This window comes from Cynocephalus volans, chromosome 11 (assembly GCF_027409185.1).
Source record: "Cynocephalus volans isolate mCynVol1 chromosome 11, mCynVol1.pri, whole genome shotgun sequence".
Taxonomy (NCBI): Eukaryota; Metazoa; Chordata; class Mammalia; order Dermoptera; family Cynocephalidae; genus Cynocephalus; species Cynocephalus volans.
This window is the reverse complement of record NC_084470.1, coordinates 107,379,365-107,401,475: the sequence shown is the minus strand read 5'-3', so window position 1 is coordinate 107,401,475 and position 22,111 is coordinate 107,379,365. Positions and strand designations below refer to the sequence as shown.

At 36.7% G+C, this 22,111-nt stretch overlaps 1 protein-coding gene across 1 annotated transcript in view; it reads left to right on the top strand.

Annotated features, from left to right (window-relative positions):
• LYPLAL1 (lysophospholipase like 1) overlaps window positions 1–7,739 on the top strand; it is a 39,977-nt gene extending 32,238 nt beyond the window's left edge. Inside the window, exons 4-5 of the mRNA XM_063114692.1 lie at window positions 6,053–6,168; window positions 7,138–7,739. Coding sequence (XP_062970762.1) covers window positions 6,053–6,168; window positions 7,138–7,377 — 356 coding nt within the window. The 3' untranslated portion in view covers window positions 7,378–7,739. The remainder of the gene's footprint in view (window positions 1–6,052; window positions 6,169–7,137) is intronic.
• The last annotated feature ends 14,372 nt before the right edge of the window (window positions 7,740–22,111 follow it).

Below are 22,111 nucleotides of genomic sequence, written 5' to 3'. Positions count from 1 at the left end.
TATCTTTTAATTTCATTTTTCCACCAACTTTTTGAAGTACCCTCGTATTAATCAAACACCTATGTTTCTTCAGCAATTATCAAGTCTTTAAAGGCTTGGTGCTATCTGCAATTGTTTGAAGAACCTCCATACCATTTTCCATCAGCTATAAAAACGAATGAAATACTGCAATTTGCATCAACATGGATGGACCTTGAGAGAATTATATTAAGTGAAACGAGTCAGGCACAGAAAGAGAAATACCACATGTTCTCACTTATTAGTGGGAGCTAAAAATAAATAAATAAATTCACACACACACACACACACACACAAAAAAAAAAAAACCGGGGGGGGGGGGAAGAAGACACAACAACTACAATTCCTTGAAGTTGATACAACAAGCAAACAGAAAGGACATTGTTGGGTGGGAGGGGGGAGAGGGAGGAGGGAGGGGGGGTTCGGTAATGGGCCACAATAATCAACCACAGTGTATATTGACAAAATAAAATTAAGGAAAAAAATAAAAATAAAAATAAAAATAAAAAATAAAATTATTCCAAAATAAAAAGTTTACTTTTACAAAGGGAAAAAAAAAAAAAAAAAGGCTTGGTGCTGTTATTCTAATACTTGGTCATAGAAGAAAATAAATATTTTGTTTATCCTACAAATTTTGTATGAGAGGAAATATACAAATAAATATGATAGGCATAATTTGTATATTTCTGAATCTTTTGAGATTCTATCACATTTAAGTCTAAAGAATAATTATAAAGTATATAAATTAAATGGAAGAACTTTTGATATTTAGAGTGGTGGTGGATTTTATTACATTTTAAATATCCTGTTAAGTTGATAGCAACCTTTGTGGTTTCTTTTTTAGGATTTTGCCCTCAGATAGATTTTCTTAATTTTCCCAGTGTAGTTTTTTTTTTTTTTAATAGATTGTTTCTGTTTTATTTTATATAAAGAGTTCATAAAGGCAGGTTTATTATTTTTTAACATGTTTTATTCGGCTTGTTAATCTTAAATGTATGTTGAAATGTTAACTCTTGACATTTTAAATACTTCACCAGCAACTATAAATATCCATTATAACCATTACCTACAATGAATTTACTATTTGTTATTTACTTATTGAACAGTGTATTTTATATTAGGTTTTAGGCTTTCAGATGGAAAATTGAATTTAAATAACTGGTCCTTTGTGTTAAGTTTTCTTCTATTAGGAAAAAATGCACAAAGTCCCTTTTCACAGTAGGTCCCATGCTCAAGGTGATTGTATTGTCAAAGACGGCTAATGAAGAATTGCAGATTACCTCATAAGATTATAAAAGGGTCAGGGACTTAGATTAAATCTTAAAATAGTATGATTTCAATAAGTACTTTTTTTCATTGTATCTGATGAGAATTGAACAGGAGGTTAAATGTCTACAGAATGCATTTGTTTGTGTTTGTAAGGATATTCCATCTGTGTTGATAAATGTTTTGTTTTTCTTTGTCTTTTTTTTTTTTTTTTTTTTAATAGTTGGGCTGGTCCCATCAAGAGGGCACTGACACCACAGAAGGTGATTAGATTTCACTAGTCAATAAAAATGAAGTGTTGGGGGCACTTAGTGTATAAAATTTTCTTGATAGGTATGCTTTTTAAATCATTCTCTAGTGCAACTTTTTTCCTATTAACCTATTTTATTTACATTTTATCTTTTAGTGATTCTTAGCCTCAAAATTGTCTTTTTATTAAATGTTAACTGTATTTTCACTCCATATATGAATTTTAAAGCTTTTTACAGTCACTGGTACAGCTTAGATGATCTAGAACTTTATTGTCCAAGTATGGTGGCTGCCAGCTACATGTGGCTGTATAAATTCAAATTTAAGCAAGATAAAATTAAATAAAATTTAAAAGTTAATTCCTCAGTCACACTAGTCATATTTCAGATATTTATTAGCTACATTTGGCAAAAACATAAGTCAAGCTCTTGAATTTCTCAGAAAAATAACAATTTTCCTCCTGCAGCCTTGGTATCTATAGCATATGGATTTCTTTAAAATCATAACCATATTTGCACTTTTTGTTCTTACACTTTATACTTCATTTTGAATTGTTTGCCTCATAGCTGTGATTCTAGAACATCTGGTTTATGGCATAAAAGCTTTTAAAAATTGGACATATGAGTGAGATTTTGGTAGTGGGTCTGAAAATGAGTCTAAAATCTTCAAGAAGCCAGATTAGGAGTGATTGGCCTGGAGCACACTAATCATTCATTTCTAGATTATCTAAGCTTTACTTATATGTCTAATTAAATCACCAAAAAGTTACATTTCCTGATGATAAATTTTCTCCTTGCAGAAGTATCCTTATTGAACTACAGTTTACATTGAGTTCATTTACTCAATAAATATTTATTAAGCATCTTCCATGTGTCAGACAGTGTTCTAAACATAGGGGGATACATTGGTGAATAAAATAGGCAAAATCCTGGTCCCATGATTTTTATATTCTAGTGACTGTTAAATGTTTATGTCCTAGACTTTTATTAAAGAGTCAGTAGCAGAAGTGACTATAGGTAGAATGTCTGATTTTGAGTTTTATATTTAATAAAGATACACTTAATAAAGTCCACCAAGGAAGTCAGTGCTAGGAAAAGTTCCTAGTATGATTTGTTAATGATTCTTTCTGTTGAAGAATGCTGACTTTACAGAGAAATTGTTAAATGCCCAGTTGCACCCTTAGTTACTGTCCCTCTATCCCTAATATAGTCTGTGAGTCTCTTTTTTCTTTTGTTCTCTCTCTCACTCTTCCCCCAAATCCTACCTCTCCCTTTCTTATGTTCCCTGCCTCTCATTTTAAAGATGTAGTTTTATTGGTAATGGTGTATTTGATTATAAGCAACGTAGAATTCATTTTGTAAGTAAATGACTGTAAGGAACAGAGGGGATATTAGAAGAAGTGAAGGAAGTGAGCATATGCTAAGATTGATTCTTTGAACTTTTAATAAAGCTAGAATTGTGTTCTGAGAGCTAGGGTTTTTCTCCTAAAATGAAAGTGGGTTTCTGTATTTACAATAACTCTGTAAACTTTGAAAGCCTTTGTGATTTCAGTGTTTACAACTGATTTTTAAGCTTTCGTATTTAAAAGCTTGATGGAAAACCTAGAGATCGTCTAATCCAGCTATCTAATTTTACTAGAAATGAAATCCTGGATTTGAAATAATTTACACAAAGATAGTCAGGTAGGGTGTGTCACAGGCAGAACTTGAACTCAAGTTTACTGATTTTTAGCCTAATCCTCCTCTTTCCACCCAGCTTTAAATTTGAAAACCCTTTGTGTGTCTTTATGATAAATTTAAGACATGTTTGTAAATTTTTTATTACTTTTATCCTATGTGTTAGTCCGTTTCTGTTGCTTATAACATAAACACCCAGAACTGGATGATTTATAAGAAAACAAAATTTATTGCTTACAGTTTCTGAGGCTGGGAGGTCCAAAGTCCAGGAAATACATCTGGCAAGGGTCTTGTTTGATGGTGGCTTTACAGCAACGCAAGGGTTTCACATGGCAGAAAATGGCAGAGCAGAGAGAGAGACTCTCATGTGCTCTCCTTTTAAAGCCCTCAGAACCATGCCCCTGACCACCATTATTAATCCATTCATTAGGGCATGGTCTTCAGAATCAAATCACCTCTTCAAGGCCTATTAACATTGTCACAGTGGGGAACAAGTTTTGGGGGGACATTCAGTCCAAGGCATCCTATAAAATATTGTTTCTAAAAATTGACTTAAACAAACTTTTATTGAGTTGTGCTATGTGACAGGTACTGTGGTCACCACTAAGCATATAAAGATGAAGCCAGCTCATTAGCATGTGTGCACCAAGGCAGAGACACTTTGTTCAACTAATTGTAAGCACTCAATCAAAATTCCATGATTGAAGAAAATTGCTTCCTAGCCTTAACGATTTCAAAATTCAGAGAACTCATTTATATTCAATAAATTAAAACTTGATAAGAATTTTATTTTGAAATGTGTTTGCTTTATAACCTGATAATGTTACTACACAGAAAAACTTCAGAAACAAAGAAAAGCGTATAATTAGAATTGTGGCAGAAAACAATAAAGATTAGAATTCTTTCTGCATACTTCTGATGAATGTTTCACTACCAGAAATACTGATCTTGTCTACCTTAGATAAGCCTTTCATATTCAAATGGTACAGATTTATCAATGCACAAGTTCATGGTTAATGTAGCCCAGCTGTTTTTAACCTTTTGGAGAATCTGATGTCCCTATACTAGTTTTACGTACAGTTTTAAGGTGTTTATGCTCCCTCCTCCCTCACCAAGCTAATTCATGAACTTCTAATTAGAGGTATCTGCTTTAGGGGATCTGGGGGTTGTATTTGGAAAGAATCTTTCAGGTGGTTCTCATCCATGGTGAACTACTGCTACTGATGAGACCTTGTTATTTCTGATATGGTGAAAACCACAGATATAATACTTACCATGCATTGTCATTATTTACATATTATGCCCTTTTAAAAATCTAAACTTTGCAAGGGTAATAGTTCTCTCTCGTATATTTATGTCCTGGATCCAAAATAATATTATTATTATTATTTTGGATGAACTAGTCCTATTTTAACAAATATCAGGGGATGGTAGAAAGCACATTAAGCGCTGTTACAAGAGACCTGAATTCCGAAAGTCCTTGGCAGGGCGTTGGGGGGTATGGGTATTGAGAAATTGGTTAATGGACAAAAGGAATGATTACTTTTTGTAATGATGAATATGCTAATTATCCTAATTTGGTCACACATTGTACACAGGTGTTGATATTCAACTCTACCCCACAAATATGTGTAATCCATTATTTTTCAATAAAATTAAAAATTTTAAAAAGGAAAAAGGAAGTTAAATATCACAAGGGAGAAAAAAACAAGAGTCCTATCTTTAGTCCTAAAATTAGGGGTACAACCTCATCTCCCTGGGCCTCATATCTCTTCATGTATAAATGAAGAATGTTATAGGAAATTCAAGTTCATGGTCTCTAAGGACTCAGCTTTACTTTGTTAAGTGAAATAAAGTACAGGCTAGAAATGAGATCTGAATTCCTCACTAAAGTATATTTTTGTATTGCCATGAGCATGTGGCTATGTGATTTACTTTCTGTATTTATTTTCTCAAGAAGTATAAATGAGATGTCTTTTAACTTTCACTCAGGCTTGGGAATGTCATACCGAGTCTCTGACATGTAGTCAGGTTTGGGATTGCCACCCTCACTGCTGCTGTCACGTCATGCTCCTATCTCTGTATTCTGTGATGTATCTGTTTCCTCCTCAAAGTCCCTCTGAATGGGAGGGTACATATTTTTAATCTGCATATGTCAGTGACTAGCACGGTGTTTGACACATAAAAGACAATAAGAGTTTGTCAAATGAATAAATGACTTTTTTCAAATTCTGTCTTTAAAAAGTACTTATATGTTTGATTTTTATTATACCATCATAAGCCAGTTTCCAAGATAATACTGTAATCCCAAAATGTTTTAACTGCCTCACCAAGTTTTTGATCCTCCTTCCTGATTCAAAGATCACTAAGCATCTGTTACATAGCAGACACTGGAAACGTAATTCCTCGTGGAGCTCATAGCTTGTCAGGTGATACCAAAGGTGTGTGTTATTAATTGTAGTTGCAGTGTGAGGGTTCCTGTAAGTATAAACAATGTAAGTGGACATTTGAAGATTAAGTAAATAACACTTATACTGTGACTTATATTTTGAATTATGGTAAATATTTGTACTTGGTGAACATGATTTCTTTATTCAGTTCTTGCTCCTTTGATAACACGAATCTCTTTACCAGCAATGATGTAGATGGAACAGTGTGATTCACTCATAGCAAATCTTTTTCTGTGAGACCTAAAGTGGACTAAATTTCTTTTTAACACTATATCTCACGAAAGGTGTCCATATTTAAAAAAAATATTTATGGAAGATTGGCATAGAAACATCTTGTGCTAAATTGCTGCATGTATTTTGCTTTTTCCAATAAGTGTGCTTTGCTCCATTTAGGAGGATTTTCTATGGGAGGATGCATGGCAATACATTTAGCATATAGAAACCATCAAGATGTGGCAGGAGTATTTGCTCTTTCTAGTTTTCTGAATAAAGCATCTGCTGTTTACCAGGTAAGTTATAGATTTAAAAAACAAAACAAAACTGAAAAAATATGTGAGACATACACACATTGAAATTAAAGCAATATTCATAATTAAACAACAAAAATTGATGTACAGTTTTTGCACAATTGGTATAAATTGAGCATTCCTGGGAATTCATGGCCAAATGAGTCATATTGATTTATCCCCACTGATCATTAATGTTCAGAGAATGCCCTTTACAAAGAATATTATAAAGCAATGTATCAAGGAGGAGATGACACACACACACACACACACACACACACACACACACACACACACACACACACACACACACACACACACACACACACACACACACACACACACACACACACGTACTTCAAAAAGGTCATGGAAAAATAGAATTAAAAGATAATACAAATCTTTCCATGAACTTTGGAAGACCCCTTGTATGTGTGTGTGTGTATCCTTTATACATATTAAAAATATAGATGATTATTGCCAGGTTTGCTTATTATGTGAGGAACATAAAACAAAAAATCAATTACATAGTTAATACTTATTTTGCAGCAATATTCCAATTGATGAATATGATACCTTATAGTGTTGCAGATTCATTAGCAAAAGTGGAAATGATAAATATAGACATGAGAACTAGAATGCAATTTTCTTCTTGATTGTACCTTGGCTCTGCACCCCTCCCTCCTTCCAAGCACTCAGTTTCTTCAGGAAATGCTTTGGCTGTTTTTGAGGCAGTCCTGTATAGAATAAATGGAGATCATATAGAACCACAGCTCAAGTGGTGCCGGCTTCCCGCTGAGCCCTCAGGCCTGGCCCATCATAGACCTCAGACAGCACTACCTCTGCCTCTTTTTTTCCCTTTAGTTATTGAAGCTCTGGTAAAATTGGAATTTTTCTGCTCTTTCTGATTTCTAAGAATGATCTTAAAATGAAATCTTTAAAATTTTCCCATTTTTATATCTTTTTCTGTAGGCTCTTCAGAAAAGTGATGGTGTACTTCCTGAATTATTTCAGTGTCATGGTACTACAGATGAGTTAATTCTTCATTCCTGGGGTGAAGAGACAAACTCAATGTTAAAATCTCTTGGAGTAAGCACAAAGTTCCATAGTTTTCCAAATGTTTACCATGAGCTAAGCAAAACTGAGCTAGAACAACTGAAGACATGGATTCTTACAAAGCTGCCAGGAGAAATGGAAAGGCAGAATGAATGAACCAGTATTGATTTGTTTATCTGCACATAATTTCTGTGAAAAGTGATTTTTATTGCCAAATTACAATGATAGTTAAAATATTATGAAATATTTATTGACTTACATATTTATTAATTATTAAAATGCTTGGCACGAGAGGGAATAATATAATCTTATTAAGGTAACAATTATTTTTTATTGAAACATAATTGATGGTACATATCTATGGGGTACAGCATTGAATATCAATTCCTGTGTGTAATATGTGATGCTCAAGTTAGGTTAATTACTATATTTATCGTTATACAATGTAGTCACTATTTTGTGGCCCTTTACCAGTTTCTAAGTTCTTTCATGTTTTCTCATTGCTACTTTATATATTTATGCTAGTTTAAAATACTTTATTTTTTCTATATTAATTGTTTAAATACTTTGGTCTTCAAATATGTATAAAAATGTATCTGAAAAATAATGCACAGATATTTTTCTAAATTAATGTTTATGGTAAACATTTAAGCATTTAAATTAGAAAAAAATAAATTATTTTAAACTAGCATAAATATATAAACTGGCAATGAGAAGACATGAAAGGACTTAGCATGGTGTTATCTCTGCTACCTCTTTAAATTACCTTTCCAAAATTATTTGTGTTTATGTAGATTTCAACAGAATAACATTAATACTACAACTTTAAAAAGTGGTTTCACGTTGTCTCACTTGATCCTCATGAGAGCTTTATGAAATAATCTGCATTTTTATTATTGGTATTTGATAACAGAGATGAAAGGGTTAAAGGTTTTCCCACAGCCTCGAGAGCTACGACTGGAATCCAGTTCTTCTGATTCTCAGTGGAGCTCTCTTTCCATTAGATCAAATCACTGCTCTGCTCTACATCTCAGTTTCTTCTTAAAATGATAGTAATAATACCTATCCCATGGAGTTGTTGTTGAGGTTTAAATAAGATAAATAGCCAAAAAGCATTATGTGATAAGCACTCAGTAAATGTTAGCTATAAGGATGGTCATGGTCTGGTTCCAAGAATACTTTGTCAGATAATAACTGAAAAGTGAAATTACGTTACATCATTACAAATGCTCTCAATAACAGTTTGTATTTGTGTAATTTATTGGTTGGTAATATCTCATGCATACATAATCTGAGTTTCTCTTATTTGATCCTCACAACAGTTTTTTAAGTTTGGTAGAATATGCATCATCCCCATTTTGTATAAATGGAATCATTACAATATCTACTTGCTTTCATTCAACAGAATTATTTTGAGATTTATCTATGTTGCATGTATGAATAGTTCACCTGTTTTATTTCTAAGTAGTAGTCCATTGTATGGATATACCACAGTTTGTTTATCCCTTCACCTTTGATAGATATTTAGGTTGTTTCCAGGATAGGGCTGTTATAAATAAAGCTGCCATGAATATTCATGTAAAAGTCTCTGCGTACACTTGTGTTGTCATTTCTCTTCAGTTAAGTAGGAGTGGAATGGCTGAGTTATACTGTGGGTACAGTATAGGCGTAACTTTACAAGAAACTGTCCATGTGTTTTCCAAAGTAGTTGTACCATTTTACATTCCAGCCAGCAGTGCACAGGAGCTCTAGTTGCTCTGGATCCTCGGCACACTCCACAGGACTAGTCTTCTTAATTTTATTTATTCTAGTAGGTGCATATAGTAGTATTGCATTGTTATTTAGTTTGTGTTTTCATAATGATTAATGATGTTAATCAATTTTTATATGCTTATTAATAGTGTCCCAGCACTATTTGGTGAAAAAACTATCATTCCTCCATTGAAGTATTTTTGCACCTTTGTCAAAAATCAACTGACTCTTACTTATGTGGGGCTGGTTCCAGGTTCTGTCTTCTGTCCCACTGATTCATGTGTCCATCCCTCAGCAGTGCCACACAGTCATAATTATTATTGTTATGCAAATCTAGAAATCAGGTAGAGTGAGTCCTCTCTTCTTTTTAAAAATTGTTTTAGCAGTTTTTGTTTCTTTTCTTTCTATATAAATTTTAAACAAGCTTGTCTGTATTTACAAAAAAGAAAATCTTGCTGAATTTTAATAGGAATTATGTTATTTCAATTTGGAGAGAATTGACATTCTTACTTTGTTGAGTCTTCCAATCCACGAACATAGTTTCTGCCTCATTTGTTTCCCCTTCTTAAGGAATGAACGTGCTGTGCTGCCACTGTCCAATATCTGAAAACATATGTCTAGTCCATCTTTCTAGTTATCTCAGGTTGAAGAATAAATCTGGTCCATTTTACTCCATCTTGGTCATCTTGGTCAAAAGTGAAAGTCCTTTCATTCCTCTTTTATTTACAAGCTCTAAGTTTGAAGAGGGAGGGACTAAGAATTTAACTAATAAAATCCAAAATCCCTTCAGAGAAGACTTAGTTCATGCAGTGTTTTAATTACCTTAAGCTTTTAATGGCCTTCAACTTCTTGAAGTTAAATGTTTTTTCTTAAATATACACTATGTCACTCATGTTTAAAATTTTTATGGCTGCAGTTTGCCCAAAGAGTATCATATATACATGTGTCGTACGTGAAGTTGTCAGGCCTATGAAGTATTCAGTGTACACATACCAAATATAATAGAGAAAGAAATCCAGATATTTTATGAATACTTATTCTTTCACTTAGAAATCATGTATATTGGGATAAATCTCAACCTCTGCTATGGTATGCTCTTTTGTGAAATTGCCATGTGAGGATACAGTCATATAGTATTTGTGAAAGCCTTTAATAAAAAGTAAAGTTAAACAAATTCAAGATATTTCTAGTTTTGTTTCACTGGAGGTGCAAGGATGTGTATGTGTGTGATCGTTATAAATCTTTCTCCACAGACTGGGTTATACATGAAGATATATCTAAGTCTTTTATATAGGTGATCTTCGATTCTGGTCCCCATCCATTCAGCTGATGGGATATTCATTCTCAGATATCATGAGCTCTTTCATCTTGTTCCAGATCTTGCAGTCTGGGCCCCTTGCACAGGGCCGTGTACTCGAGAGAGCCCCTACAGTAGTACCCAGTCTCCATCCATTCTTCTTGAGATGCCTATTGTCCGTTTGTGTATGGCCTCCTAAAGCCAGATATTTGAGCCTGAAAAGTCATTGCTAAGGCTGGGAACTCCAGAGTTTGAGATTTTATCCTCCTAAGGAAACCACTCAGCCATTCTCATGCGCCACCCCAAAACTTTTCTGTTGCTTTGCCCATATAAACATTTCCTAAGGAAAGGCAGTTGAAATAACCTTGATGTTTTCTTACGTGGGAGAGGAGAAATTGCAGCAAGAAAAAAGCATAGATCAGTATTGTAGTAAATTATATGTTTATATTTGGGGGACCTGGAATTTTGGAAAGGAGGAAAGACAGGTAGACAGGTTAGGAGGTAAGTAAAGGGAGGCTTTTTACTTTTTACAATATCTTTCTTCTGTTTGGATTTTTGTAGTAAGTTTTATTACTTTTGTAATCCTTAAAGAGATGCAGAATGTTTATTGATAGCATTTTTTTTCAAAGACTAAGTAGGAAAAGATTATCAGTAGTAAGGAAATTAAATGTATTCTTTAGAGGACATTGAGTATTTTAATTGAAGTACTGAGATAACAAAATGAACTGAAGAAGACATGAAGCACATATGAAGGTTGTAACTGAGAGTTTATGGTACTTTAATATGTAAAAGAAAATGTCTAGATGTTATTACCCAGAATATATTTTAAACAATAAGTCTTCATTGTATAATAAGAACTTCTTGATATGTAAGGGAACAGAATTGCCAGAGTCGTGCAAAAATTTCAAGAAAATACCAAAAGCATGCAAACATTTCAAGAATAGATTATATGATCCCTACGACAGCTGGTTCAACAGACTGTGACTGAATAATTTTCATACAGGAAGAGTTAGAACTGTATTTACAGAGAACAAGCTGTTATGTATATTTTGCTTCTACTTTCTAATGTACCCTTTAGAAGTGTGTTTCTGTGGGTGTACTTGTATAAACTCTTCTGAAGAGAATGTGCACCCTTAGCATATTCCTATAATGAAGGTATGATGCAGACCCATGCATATGTTCTCTCATATTTGTTAAGTTCTCCCATTAAACTGCACCCAAATCAGTTCAATTTGTTTTTATACAGCATTAAATTAAGACTGCTATGAACAGGACTCCAAGCACCAGAATTAGGCTAGCCTGCAATACTAACCTCAACCATGACCTGCAGGGTCCTGGTTCCATCCAGCTGGAAAAATCCCACAGACCATTAAGGGAGTAACTTAGGAGGCCAGCTGTCCTTCTTAAGGTTCTCTGTTGACCTTCCCACTATGTCTTGAAGCTTTAGTCCAGGCATTGTAGAATGCATGAGCAACTACACAGACTCCACCTTGGCCCACAAGGAGGAAGTCTAGGACAATGTGTCATCTACAACAACCATGGCTAGTGAATTGCAGAGGACCGGAATGCTTCCAGGACTGAGATGTTATCATAGATCACTGGCTAAAGATGGGCACAAACTTCATACCAACTTTTCTAATTGGATGATTCTCATTGAGGGGGTCACAGGCCCTCAGGTTGTACTTGATCACCAAATTAATTATCTCTCCAGAAAGTTTTCCTGGATAACCAAGGAAACCATCATGTTGGAGAGATCCCCATAGTCACCTGAAGTCTACATGAGCTATGTGTGGCACTTTCTTAAACACCAAAATCTCTTATGAAAGGTGAAAGTCACAATGTTCTCCAGAGAGACAAGTTAACACCTTTACAATTTCTAGGCCCTTCAAATGGGACTTAACAGCAGGCAGGGGAACAGGTGGAAATTTTAGAGTTCCCAGTTCAGTTCAAACAGTTGAGTCTAGTTCTTGGTTTTTGCAGGGAATGTCAAGAGGCAGCAGTCACCCCATCCCGTGCTGTTTGTCCACACCACCAGCTGGGTGGCATCTGTCCAAACCAAGAATGAATAAGTGACAGCTGTGAGAATAGAAGTGGGGAAGATATCTTGGGATATTGATAGGTGACTGTGTGTGTGGTAGAGGAGCTGGGGCTATCCTTTACCGTTTCATAGGATTTTCAGTAAGGTTAATGAGAATCACAATCAGATAGTCCTGTTGAGAGATGGTAGGCCCAGCAGTCAAACTTAAAGTGCTTTAATTTAAATTTAAGGTGCAACAGTTTGGGAGAGCCACATCACAGCGTATTCCTTTGTGAAGAAAGCTGCAGGGGTGGTTTTGAAAGACAATAATCGCTAGAGTCCCTCTCTCCTATGTAGTTCCCGGGGTTTAAGGTGTGTTCTCTCCTCAGGCCCCAGAATTACTGCTTTCCCTGTGCTGATAGATAATTCGTGTCCCATCCCTGTAGTTGTAACTTCATCTTTTTTTCCCAGTCATCCCCAATCCAGACCTTTCATCTGGAAGGGCTGGGTACAAGAGGGATGAGGGCATTTTTGTCAAACTTGCAGAGACTCATCATTCCACCCCACCTTAGCTCACATGCACAACTATGCCCCCATAGTTGAGCAGTGTACTCAACCAACTGGCCATTATCTTCTTGATCTAATACAATGTCAGTGTGACAAGTAAATCCATATGGGTAGACCAGAATTGAGTTTGAATATCCTGCCTCCTTTAGGCTAATTAACCCTCCAGAAGGTGCACCAACCAGGCCAGCCTGGGGTTGCCATTAGGGAAAAGAAGATACCTAATGCTCATGAATGGTCAGGTAGAATCTTGAATTTTCAAAATTGCTCTATACAATCTCCTAACACTTTTGACCCTTGCCCAGAAAAGGGCAGAGAGTAGAATGATCCCCTTCTGGAGACAAGTGCACTCATTGACCAAATTGCCTTACTAAGATGTATGGGCCAGAAGAAAGTGAGAGAGGTGGAGACAGGCATCTTTTGAGTCAAGTTTTGAGAAGAATGTCCCAATGCTCAGCAGTACCATGTCCCTGTGAATCGTATGGAACCATTGAAAGGCCCATTGAATACCTGACTGCCAGCCCATTGTTGAGTTGCTTTATGATAAAAGGCACACCATTGTCAAACTGCAAGTGGTCCAGAAAGCTAAAAATATAACATGGATTAGTTTCATGGGACACAATGGTGTGACCAGAGTGAGCTTATCAGACTGAAACAACAACACGTAACCTGAAAAAGTGGTCATTGCAGTGTGGCACCACTCATTTCCCCTAGAAGAGGTCAAAGAGAAGATGTAATTAATATATCAAGAATGGGTATGATCAGTTCCCCATGTTATGTGGCTGCCCTCACTGTGAGACAACTGGGCAAACTTCTGGCAGGAGTCAGAAGTCTGGCATGCAGTAGCATACTATGCATCAAAAACAGGAATCTTTTACTTTGTTCCCAGTGTGATGCTTGATGTGTTGCCATGTCTGAATGGCATTCAGAGAAAGGATTCATCTAAATGAGTGGCCGACCCATATGGCTCAATTTGCAGTGCCAAAGAGGGGTGCCTTTAACTCTGCCAGTCTGTAGTTTTCCAAGTGACAGTCCAGGTAAACAGGCCATGGCAACAGCTCAAGAGTCAGTAAAAAATATAACAAGGTTCATCAAGGGTAGTATTCGTCAGAGCTGTAAGAACAGCCTTGAGTTCTGCCTGCTGAGTGGACTGACCACGTCCATTTTCAGTTCTGGATAGTTGGTCCTGAGGCTGAGCAGTTGCAGCCACACAGTGTACGGCATCAGATTTCAGCTTAGCCGAACCGTCAGTGAAGCAGGCCCAGGCACTACGGCGGACCTCTGTGAATCAGAGGCGCAGCTGAGCCAGCAGCATTGCTATAGGTGGTGGAGTGGAATGGAGTAGCTGTCATTTTTTCATGTAGTGCCAAGATGCCATTGAGGCCAGGCTGGCTGGCTACGTTCTTGAACTTACCAGTTCCATTATGACAAATGAGCCTTTCTGGACCCTTTTCACTTTGTTAGTCATTGAGTCTGAGTTAATCCCCCCAAAATGGGAATATAAGATCAGAGAGGCACAGTTCCTGTGCGGATCAGGTGCTCAGTTTCAACAAGAAGCAAAAGTGAACAGATAGCTGCTTTTCAAGAGACGTGTAACAAGGAGCTGTGTCAGGGAGGCAGGGCCAAACTCCCTTTGCTATAGTCTCCAACTGGCAACATCATCAGTCACAGACATTTTTAACCCAAAGAGATTATTGAAACTGTGGGGCTGCAGGAGTCTTAGCACCTCTCCACATCCAGCTCTTCCCAATCAGTAAAATCCCTTTTGATACTTAATAAGCACAGTAGAGCATATAAAACATCGATAACACTTATACTTTCAGCAAAGGAAGTCAAAACAATACACAGAATCAACACAGAGGACTCAACCCTCGAGTCATGGTGACTTTCCTTCCCCACTGTAATCTCTGCCCCAACTCCATACCAAGTAGAATTTGGGCATACTTTCACCCCACGGGACCCAGTAGGATGATAACTCAGGTGCCGGTATCCAACAGCCACAAAAGTTGGGATCTCTTCCCTCCTCAACATTCCCCCACATATTTGATAAAAATATGGCCTTTAATCCACCTTGGGAGCAGAGAGACGTTGCCTTATCCCTAATCTTCTTTCTCCTTAAGCCAGTTAAGGCCAGTTAAGGAAAAAAGAGGGATGGATCAAGGAGTGTGGAGAGAAAGAGTGACCACTTGAGCCACATTTCAGTTTTTAGGAGCACGGCAGCTGCTTGCATCAGTTTCTCACTCTTCAGAGGATCAACTTCATCAGCATTGCAAACTCAATCTAGGGCAAAAAGAGCCTGAATACTAGCCAATGCCCCATCTACAGCTTGCCATGGGAAATTGTCACAGGGAAATTTCCCCAGAGGCCCAACACCCCCTGACAGCAGGCTGGACCCACTGTAAAGAAACAAAACAAAACCAGGCTCTGAGATCTTGTGCTGCCATCTTGGAGGAGTCCCACGGTTGGCATGACAGACTGCAGGAGCCCAGCTGTTGCTCTTCTTCCTCAGTGAGTATCATGTGCTGCCCTTCATCTTCCACATGACCCAACTTTCTAATGATTGTCCTGGTCTGTGCTCACAGGGCTTGTGAATCTCCCACACTCAAAGCAGGTGGGTGTCTCTTTGACTGTCTCAGTCCATGTCTGCTGCTATAACCAAATACCTTAGACAGGGTAATTTAGAAAGAAGAAATTTTCTTCTCACAGTTCTGGAGGCTGGGAAGTTCAAGATCAAGGTGCCAGCAGATTTGGTGCCTGGTGAAGGCTCATTCTCTGCTTCAGGATAGTGATTTGTTGCTGTGTCCTCACGTGGTTGAAGCAGAAAGAGCAAAAGGTGCTAGGAGGCTCCCTTCAACCTCTTTTATAAGAGCCCTAATTCATTCACGAGGGTAGAGCCCTCATGCTTAATCACATTCCAAGAGGTCCCACATCTTAGTACCATCAACTTGCAGTTTAAGTTCCATCCAACATATGGATTTTGGTGAACACATACATTCAAACCACAGCAGTAACTGTTGTCTGAAAGAGGACAGAAACTTCTTGCCCATCCAGAATGAATGTGAATACTAGTTATGAAAGGCTGGGCCCAAGGATGAGGCTGGAAGAGAATTAGAACACACGGGCACCATTTGGACAGTTGATGGGACCTCTTCCCCAGCCCACTGTCCCCTCCCTAATTTCTCCTTGTTAAGAGGACTTGAGGTAAGAAACCACTTATTTCCCGGCAGACCTTGCATGTTCACTACCATTTTCCATGGACTTCCCTCAGATCCTCTTACCCCCTGCAAAGCCTTCATTCGTTCCTTTCTATTTCTTCAGTACTTTATATGTGTGTGAAATTTTATTTGAAATATTGAGTGGATTTTTACAAAAATGTAAAATATTATTTAAAGTAAACTTCCTTTGTGCTATCTTCCAGTTATTATGTGCATTACCTTTGTGATATTATTTAGGCCTTTTGTTTCGGCTTGGTTGTGAAAGCCATATGTGATTTTTATATTGGGAATAGAAATGATGGTTCTGTGATGAATAGTGGACATCCTGTTTTGGAGAAATCATACTTTAGGCAAAATGCCCATAAAAGTCTTCTGTTTTTGCCAATAGTTTAGTTCAGAGCCCCTGGGATCTTTTTGTTGTTATTGTTAAGCAGTGATGAGAAAGTTTAATGCTTTTGCATTTTGTTTTAAATTTATTTTAGGGGTGATTTCAAAATAGCTCGTTACTTCACTCTTTGTTATTGTGACTAATTCATTAAGCAGTGTTCTGTTTTGTTTTGCTTTTCTTTTTGGTGTTTTCAAGACCTACTGTTAAGGGCATAGTATTATTTTAGTTAAAAATCACTTTGTTTTCATTTTGTTTCCCTCTTTTTTCCCCACCCCAATTTTTTCTAGTCAGTTATTGGCTTGTCCAATTGAAACTAGAGACACACTTGACATATGAGTTACTTGACATATTAACTTTGGCAACTTCTGGTATGCTTTCTTTTGCCAATGAAATTACTGAAATTGAATAATTGGGTGGGAGTGTCCATGAGGGACGGAAGTCTTTCCCTTGGGCATTAGGTATTAAGCCTATTTCTCTATCACATAACAAGAAAGAGAGAAGTGTTAAAAATGAAAGTTCACAGCATTCAACTAACTGGCAGAAGAAAATAAATGGTTCTGTTTAAAAATTTCACTTCAACAGCAATAAATCTCTAGGTAAGTTTAAAAACAGTATTTTTTAAATGGCAAAAGAAAAATATATCGATTTCAAATAGTAGCTGAAATGCATTGTTTGGGGGCTTCTTAATTATCCTGTGAAATGTCAAGTGTGTTTGGGGGGCAGCTGGTTAACATTGTCTTACTTCTGCCATAGAATCAAATAATTTTTATTGCTGAAAGGGAATTCAGAGGTTATCATATTACACATATGGAAGCTGAGCTCCAAGAAAGTACAGTAATGTACTCAGAGTCCTGAATATGTAGGACCGAAACATAATTTTCCTTCCTGGAGCTATTACTACTGGACCACACTGCCATAATGGTAGTGTTCAGAAAGTATAGCTAGAAATTCACATAAAATTCAAAACTTATAGATTCACTGCTACTTCCTCTCCTTTGTAGACATTTTATATTCATGCTGCTTTGGGCTCCATTTTTACGGTTTTGCTAAAGGGATGTATTGTTCTCTCTCTCTGCCTCAATGTAATAGCTGTCCCAACCTAATTTTTATAGTCGTGGTATAGATTTGTGTAATTACAAGTTTTTAAAGATCATTAATTTTTTAGAGTTCTAACTTCCAATTCCATAGCCTGCTTCAGTCCTTATTTTATTCCGTATCTTTATAGGATTTGACACTTTGATTAATCCCTGATTCTAGAAACTCAGACCTTCTAGTCTGGTTTTTCTAGTCTCTCTGGGCTGTTATTTCTGTTTCTTTCAATGATTCCTTTATTGATATTCCCTTAATATGGAAGCTCCTTTTGGTTCTGTTTCTTTCCGTTCTCTCTCTGGATGCTCTTCAACTTGTATGGCCTCAGCCTGCTAGTTTCATGTCTATACCTCCGGCCCCAAGCTCTCATCCTAGCTCCAGTACCATGTGTCTAACCTCCTGCTGGACCTCCCCACCTGGTTGTCAGACAGCCACTATGTATTAAATATGTTCAAAACATCGAAAAATTTTCCCACTTACCAAATGCACTATTTGGGTGGGAGAAAAAAAAACCCAAAAAACAAAAAAACCTGATACCTCAAAGTTTCTGTTTCCTCACCTGTGAAGTGGATGGATTGGGTGAGATTGAATGTGAAGGGCACAGCACAGCAGTTGAGAGTCACTGCTGTTGCGGTTCACCCCTGAAACTACTACTACTTTTGTGACCTGTTTTAAATGACTTCATCCACGTGCTAATGTCTCTGTGTCATCCTCTCCTCCTTCTTGCTCATCTTTTGATGTTCTCTCCGGTTGTGGCCTCTAAACCATCCTCATGGCCTCTTAGTTCTGGCCTCGCCGTCATGCATGAGGTTGACTGTCCCTGCTTCTGGCCTCTTGTCTCTCTTGCCTCCCATGTCACAATACATGTGCATAGACAAACACACACACATGCACACCCAATGCTTCTGCCATGCCAAAATTTCCAAGACATGCCAAACCTTTCTATGTGGTCAAAATAACCTGTAGCATATTAGTCTCTCTGCTTGGAATGCTCTCTTCCTTCCTCCAACTGACAAAATCATCATGTTTAAGATACCAGTTTTGAGTGATCCGGTGCCTTGCCCAATTGCCTTTGGCAGAAGAAGTTACCCATATTCTGCTCTGTTCTCCAGGTTTCTGTATTTATCTTCAATATATTGCTCCTGTACTCACTCCAGATTTTCAACTCAAGGGCAAGGGTTGTATATTTTTCTCTCTCCTCAGTGCTTAGTGTAGTGATTGGCACAAAATAGACATGCAGTAATGGGTGGCTCCATAATTATGATTTCTGGCTGGCTTCTTTAACTGCTAGGTTTATTTGGATGTTCTTTTGAACGTATTTTATAAGAATCCAGGCATGTGGCTCTCATTTGGCCTTTTGCCTTAGTTTCCCTTGAGGTGAGGTTTAATTTTCATGAAGACAGTATTTTTTATTTGATTACAAAAATGTAGTAGTCGAATACAAAGTGTGTTCTGACATATAGATGAATTCTGCTCTTCTCCACGGCTCAGCAGATATGGATCGTCAGTAAAGGCGTTCTTCCCTGAGAAGCCACGTAGGTTCCTAGCCCTTCCCAACACAGCACTTTAAGTAGCTACTATCAGCCGAGGGCAGTTGGCAATTGTGTTTGGAATAACAAGAAGTCAAGAAACGGGGTGAACATTCAGTGACCTCAAGTTCTGGTCCAGCTCTGTTGCTGACAACTCTGAGATGCACGTCATGTCACACGTGATATCTTGTTTGCTGCTGATATTCTTATTTTTATTTTTTTGCTCATGTCACCCTTTTATTTTTATTTTTAAAATTTTTTTGATTTCACAAATCACATGGTATATTGCCATACAAAGATTTTATTTTTCCTTTTTCACAACTATTTTTAATTGAAATGTAATTGATTCTGTATATTTGTGGGGTACACAGTTGAATATCAGTATCTGTGTACCATGTGTGATGATCAACTCAAGATGATTAACATATCATTGCAAATATATTCAACAATGTTCATTAATAAACAGTTTTTGTCTCATTTTCTCTATTGAAACAACGGGGCAGTTAATTTTCAAGCTTCTATTGTGGTTGGTGTAAGAAAAACTGTAATGAGGAATGTGAATTAACTAGGAAAAAAGTTTAAAATAATATATGTAGAATCGTTTCATTAAATTAAAATATTATATACTATAAAATAGCTAACTTGCAAAACTGGTTTAGTATCTTATGATTGTGTTATAACTACTGGGCAAGTAAGAAGGACCAATGTATATTTTAAAAGAATTTCAAACTTATATTACAAAAAAAAAGTCATAAGTACAAAACAAAGATAATTTTTTTCTGAACTGTTTGAAAGAGTATAAACAGAATACCCCATTATTCCCAAATGCTTTGGTGTGTATTTCCTCCAAAGACATTCTGTAGATTCACAATACAACCATAATAATCAAGAAATTCAAATGAATAAATTACTATCTAATCCTCAGATCTCATTAAAGTTTCACCAAGTGTTCAGTGATGTCTTTCACAGCAAAAGAATCCAGATTAGAATCATACATTATATTCAGTTGTTATGTCTCTTTAGTTGCCTTTGGTCTAGGGCAGTTCAATTTTTCCTTGATTTTTATCATCTTGATGCTCTTGTAGCTTCTAGGCCAGTTATTTTTATAAACTGGATTTTTCTGATGTTTTCTTAACCGTTATATTTTGGTTAAGTCCTTTTGTGCGGAACTATCATAGAAATGATATTTCATAAAAATGTGATAGATGTGTACTTCTCATTATATCCTATCAAGTGGCTCATGGTTTCAATTTCTCCCTTTACTAGAGATGTTCATTTTAATCATTTTACCAATATGATAACTTCTAGGATTATTCACTCTAAAGTTACTGTTTTCTTTTATGTACTTAATAAGTATTTTGCTTCAAGACTATGGCGGTATCTCATTTCTTATCAAAGTTCTAATTTGTTTATTTACTTATACTAGAATCAACTTATAGCTTCCTATCTTATTCAATGGGTTGAACATGTTAATGTCATTCTGGGGGGATGCTAGAATTGTCCCAGAATTGGCCAACTGGAACCTCTTTGAGTTATCTTTGCAGTCCTTTTGGCATGTCCTCTTCATTCTTTGAACATTGCATTACATTATGTTTCAAAAAGATGTACCAGGTTCATCTTGTCTTGCCCAAGACTCTGAATCAACCATTTCTCCAAAGACTCCCAGTTCCTCTTAGTGGAATATGGAATTTAGAAACCAAGATCTGGACACTAAGTAGACTCATTCTGTTAGTGTGTTATTGTTCTCAGGCCTTTGTGGAAAGAACTGAGGAATATATGCATGTATGTACATTTACAACTACACAGATCTACAACACATTTATAACATTTACATATTTATTTATGTGTTCATATGTATTTATATAATATATATGCATATACATATGCATGTACACACCCATATATACACATATATGTATATTATTAGTTCATTCAGATATGTCCAATTATTATAATAGTGATTATTCTGAGTAGTTTTGGAGCCGACTTTTACCAGCTCTCAATTGTAATGTTTTCAGGAATTTTGCAAGCTGGTTGTTAAAGCACTGGTTGTCTGATACTGGCCATGGCGAGAGTATTTACACCATGGAAATCATCAAACTCTCCCCTCCATGTGCCTGACTCTCTTATCTGCAGTCTTGCTTCTGCACACCAGACCAAATTTTCAAATGAGTAGCTAGATATTTATCTCCTTACCACTAGCATCCTATGAGGTCCAACCTCAGGGCAGATAAACCTAATCATCTTTCCCCCTAATCCTGCTTTCATTCCTAATGTTCATCTTATTGTAGCTGAGAAAGCAGCCTTCCACTCATCTCACAAATAAGGAGTAGTAGAATTTTCTTTTATTCCCCCTTCATCTTACCTTCCCAAACCTAGTCCCCAAGTTCTGCTGAGACCACTCTGAAATGTTTCCTATATGTTCCCTTCTTTTTTCATCCCTGTTATTCATTGGTGCAACCTGATTTTAGGCTTTTATTTTTTCTCACCTGCTAAACTGAATGTTTCTCTTTCATGAATTTCTTACCTTGAATAAGAGGTAATGTGTGATAATGAAGTACCTTCTAACTTTTTCTGAAACATATTAAGTTACACTTACCAGTACAGAACAGTTTTGGCTGCAGAAATTCTGATCAGCTATGATATACTTAAACAGGAAAAACAGTTACTTATCTCACATAGGAAAGTTGGGGGTGGCGAGGAATTGTTCTCAGGTTCAGGATAACTATCCAATACTGTCATTAGGACCCAGCCTTTTCCATCTGTTTATTTTGCCCGTTGACCTTTATCCTTACACTGTCATCCTGTAGTCACAAAGTGGCTGCCAGAGCACCAGACAGTGCATGCTCACACCACAGCATTCAGTGCAAGAAGACGAGAAGGAGCGGGGCAAAGATAATTTTCTCACTTGCTTTATTCTTTCAGGCAACACAGTCTTTTCCAGAAATCTCCCAGTCATCTTCTCCTTTCATTCTAATTTTCAGAGCTGTGTTACACGGCCCCGCCTTCCTTAGAAAGAAGCCATACAAAACCAAGTTT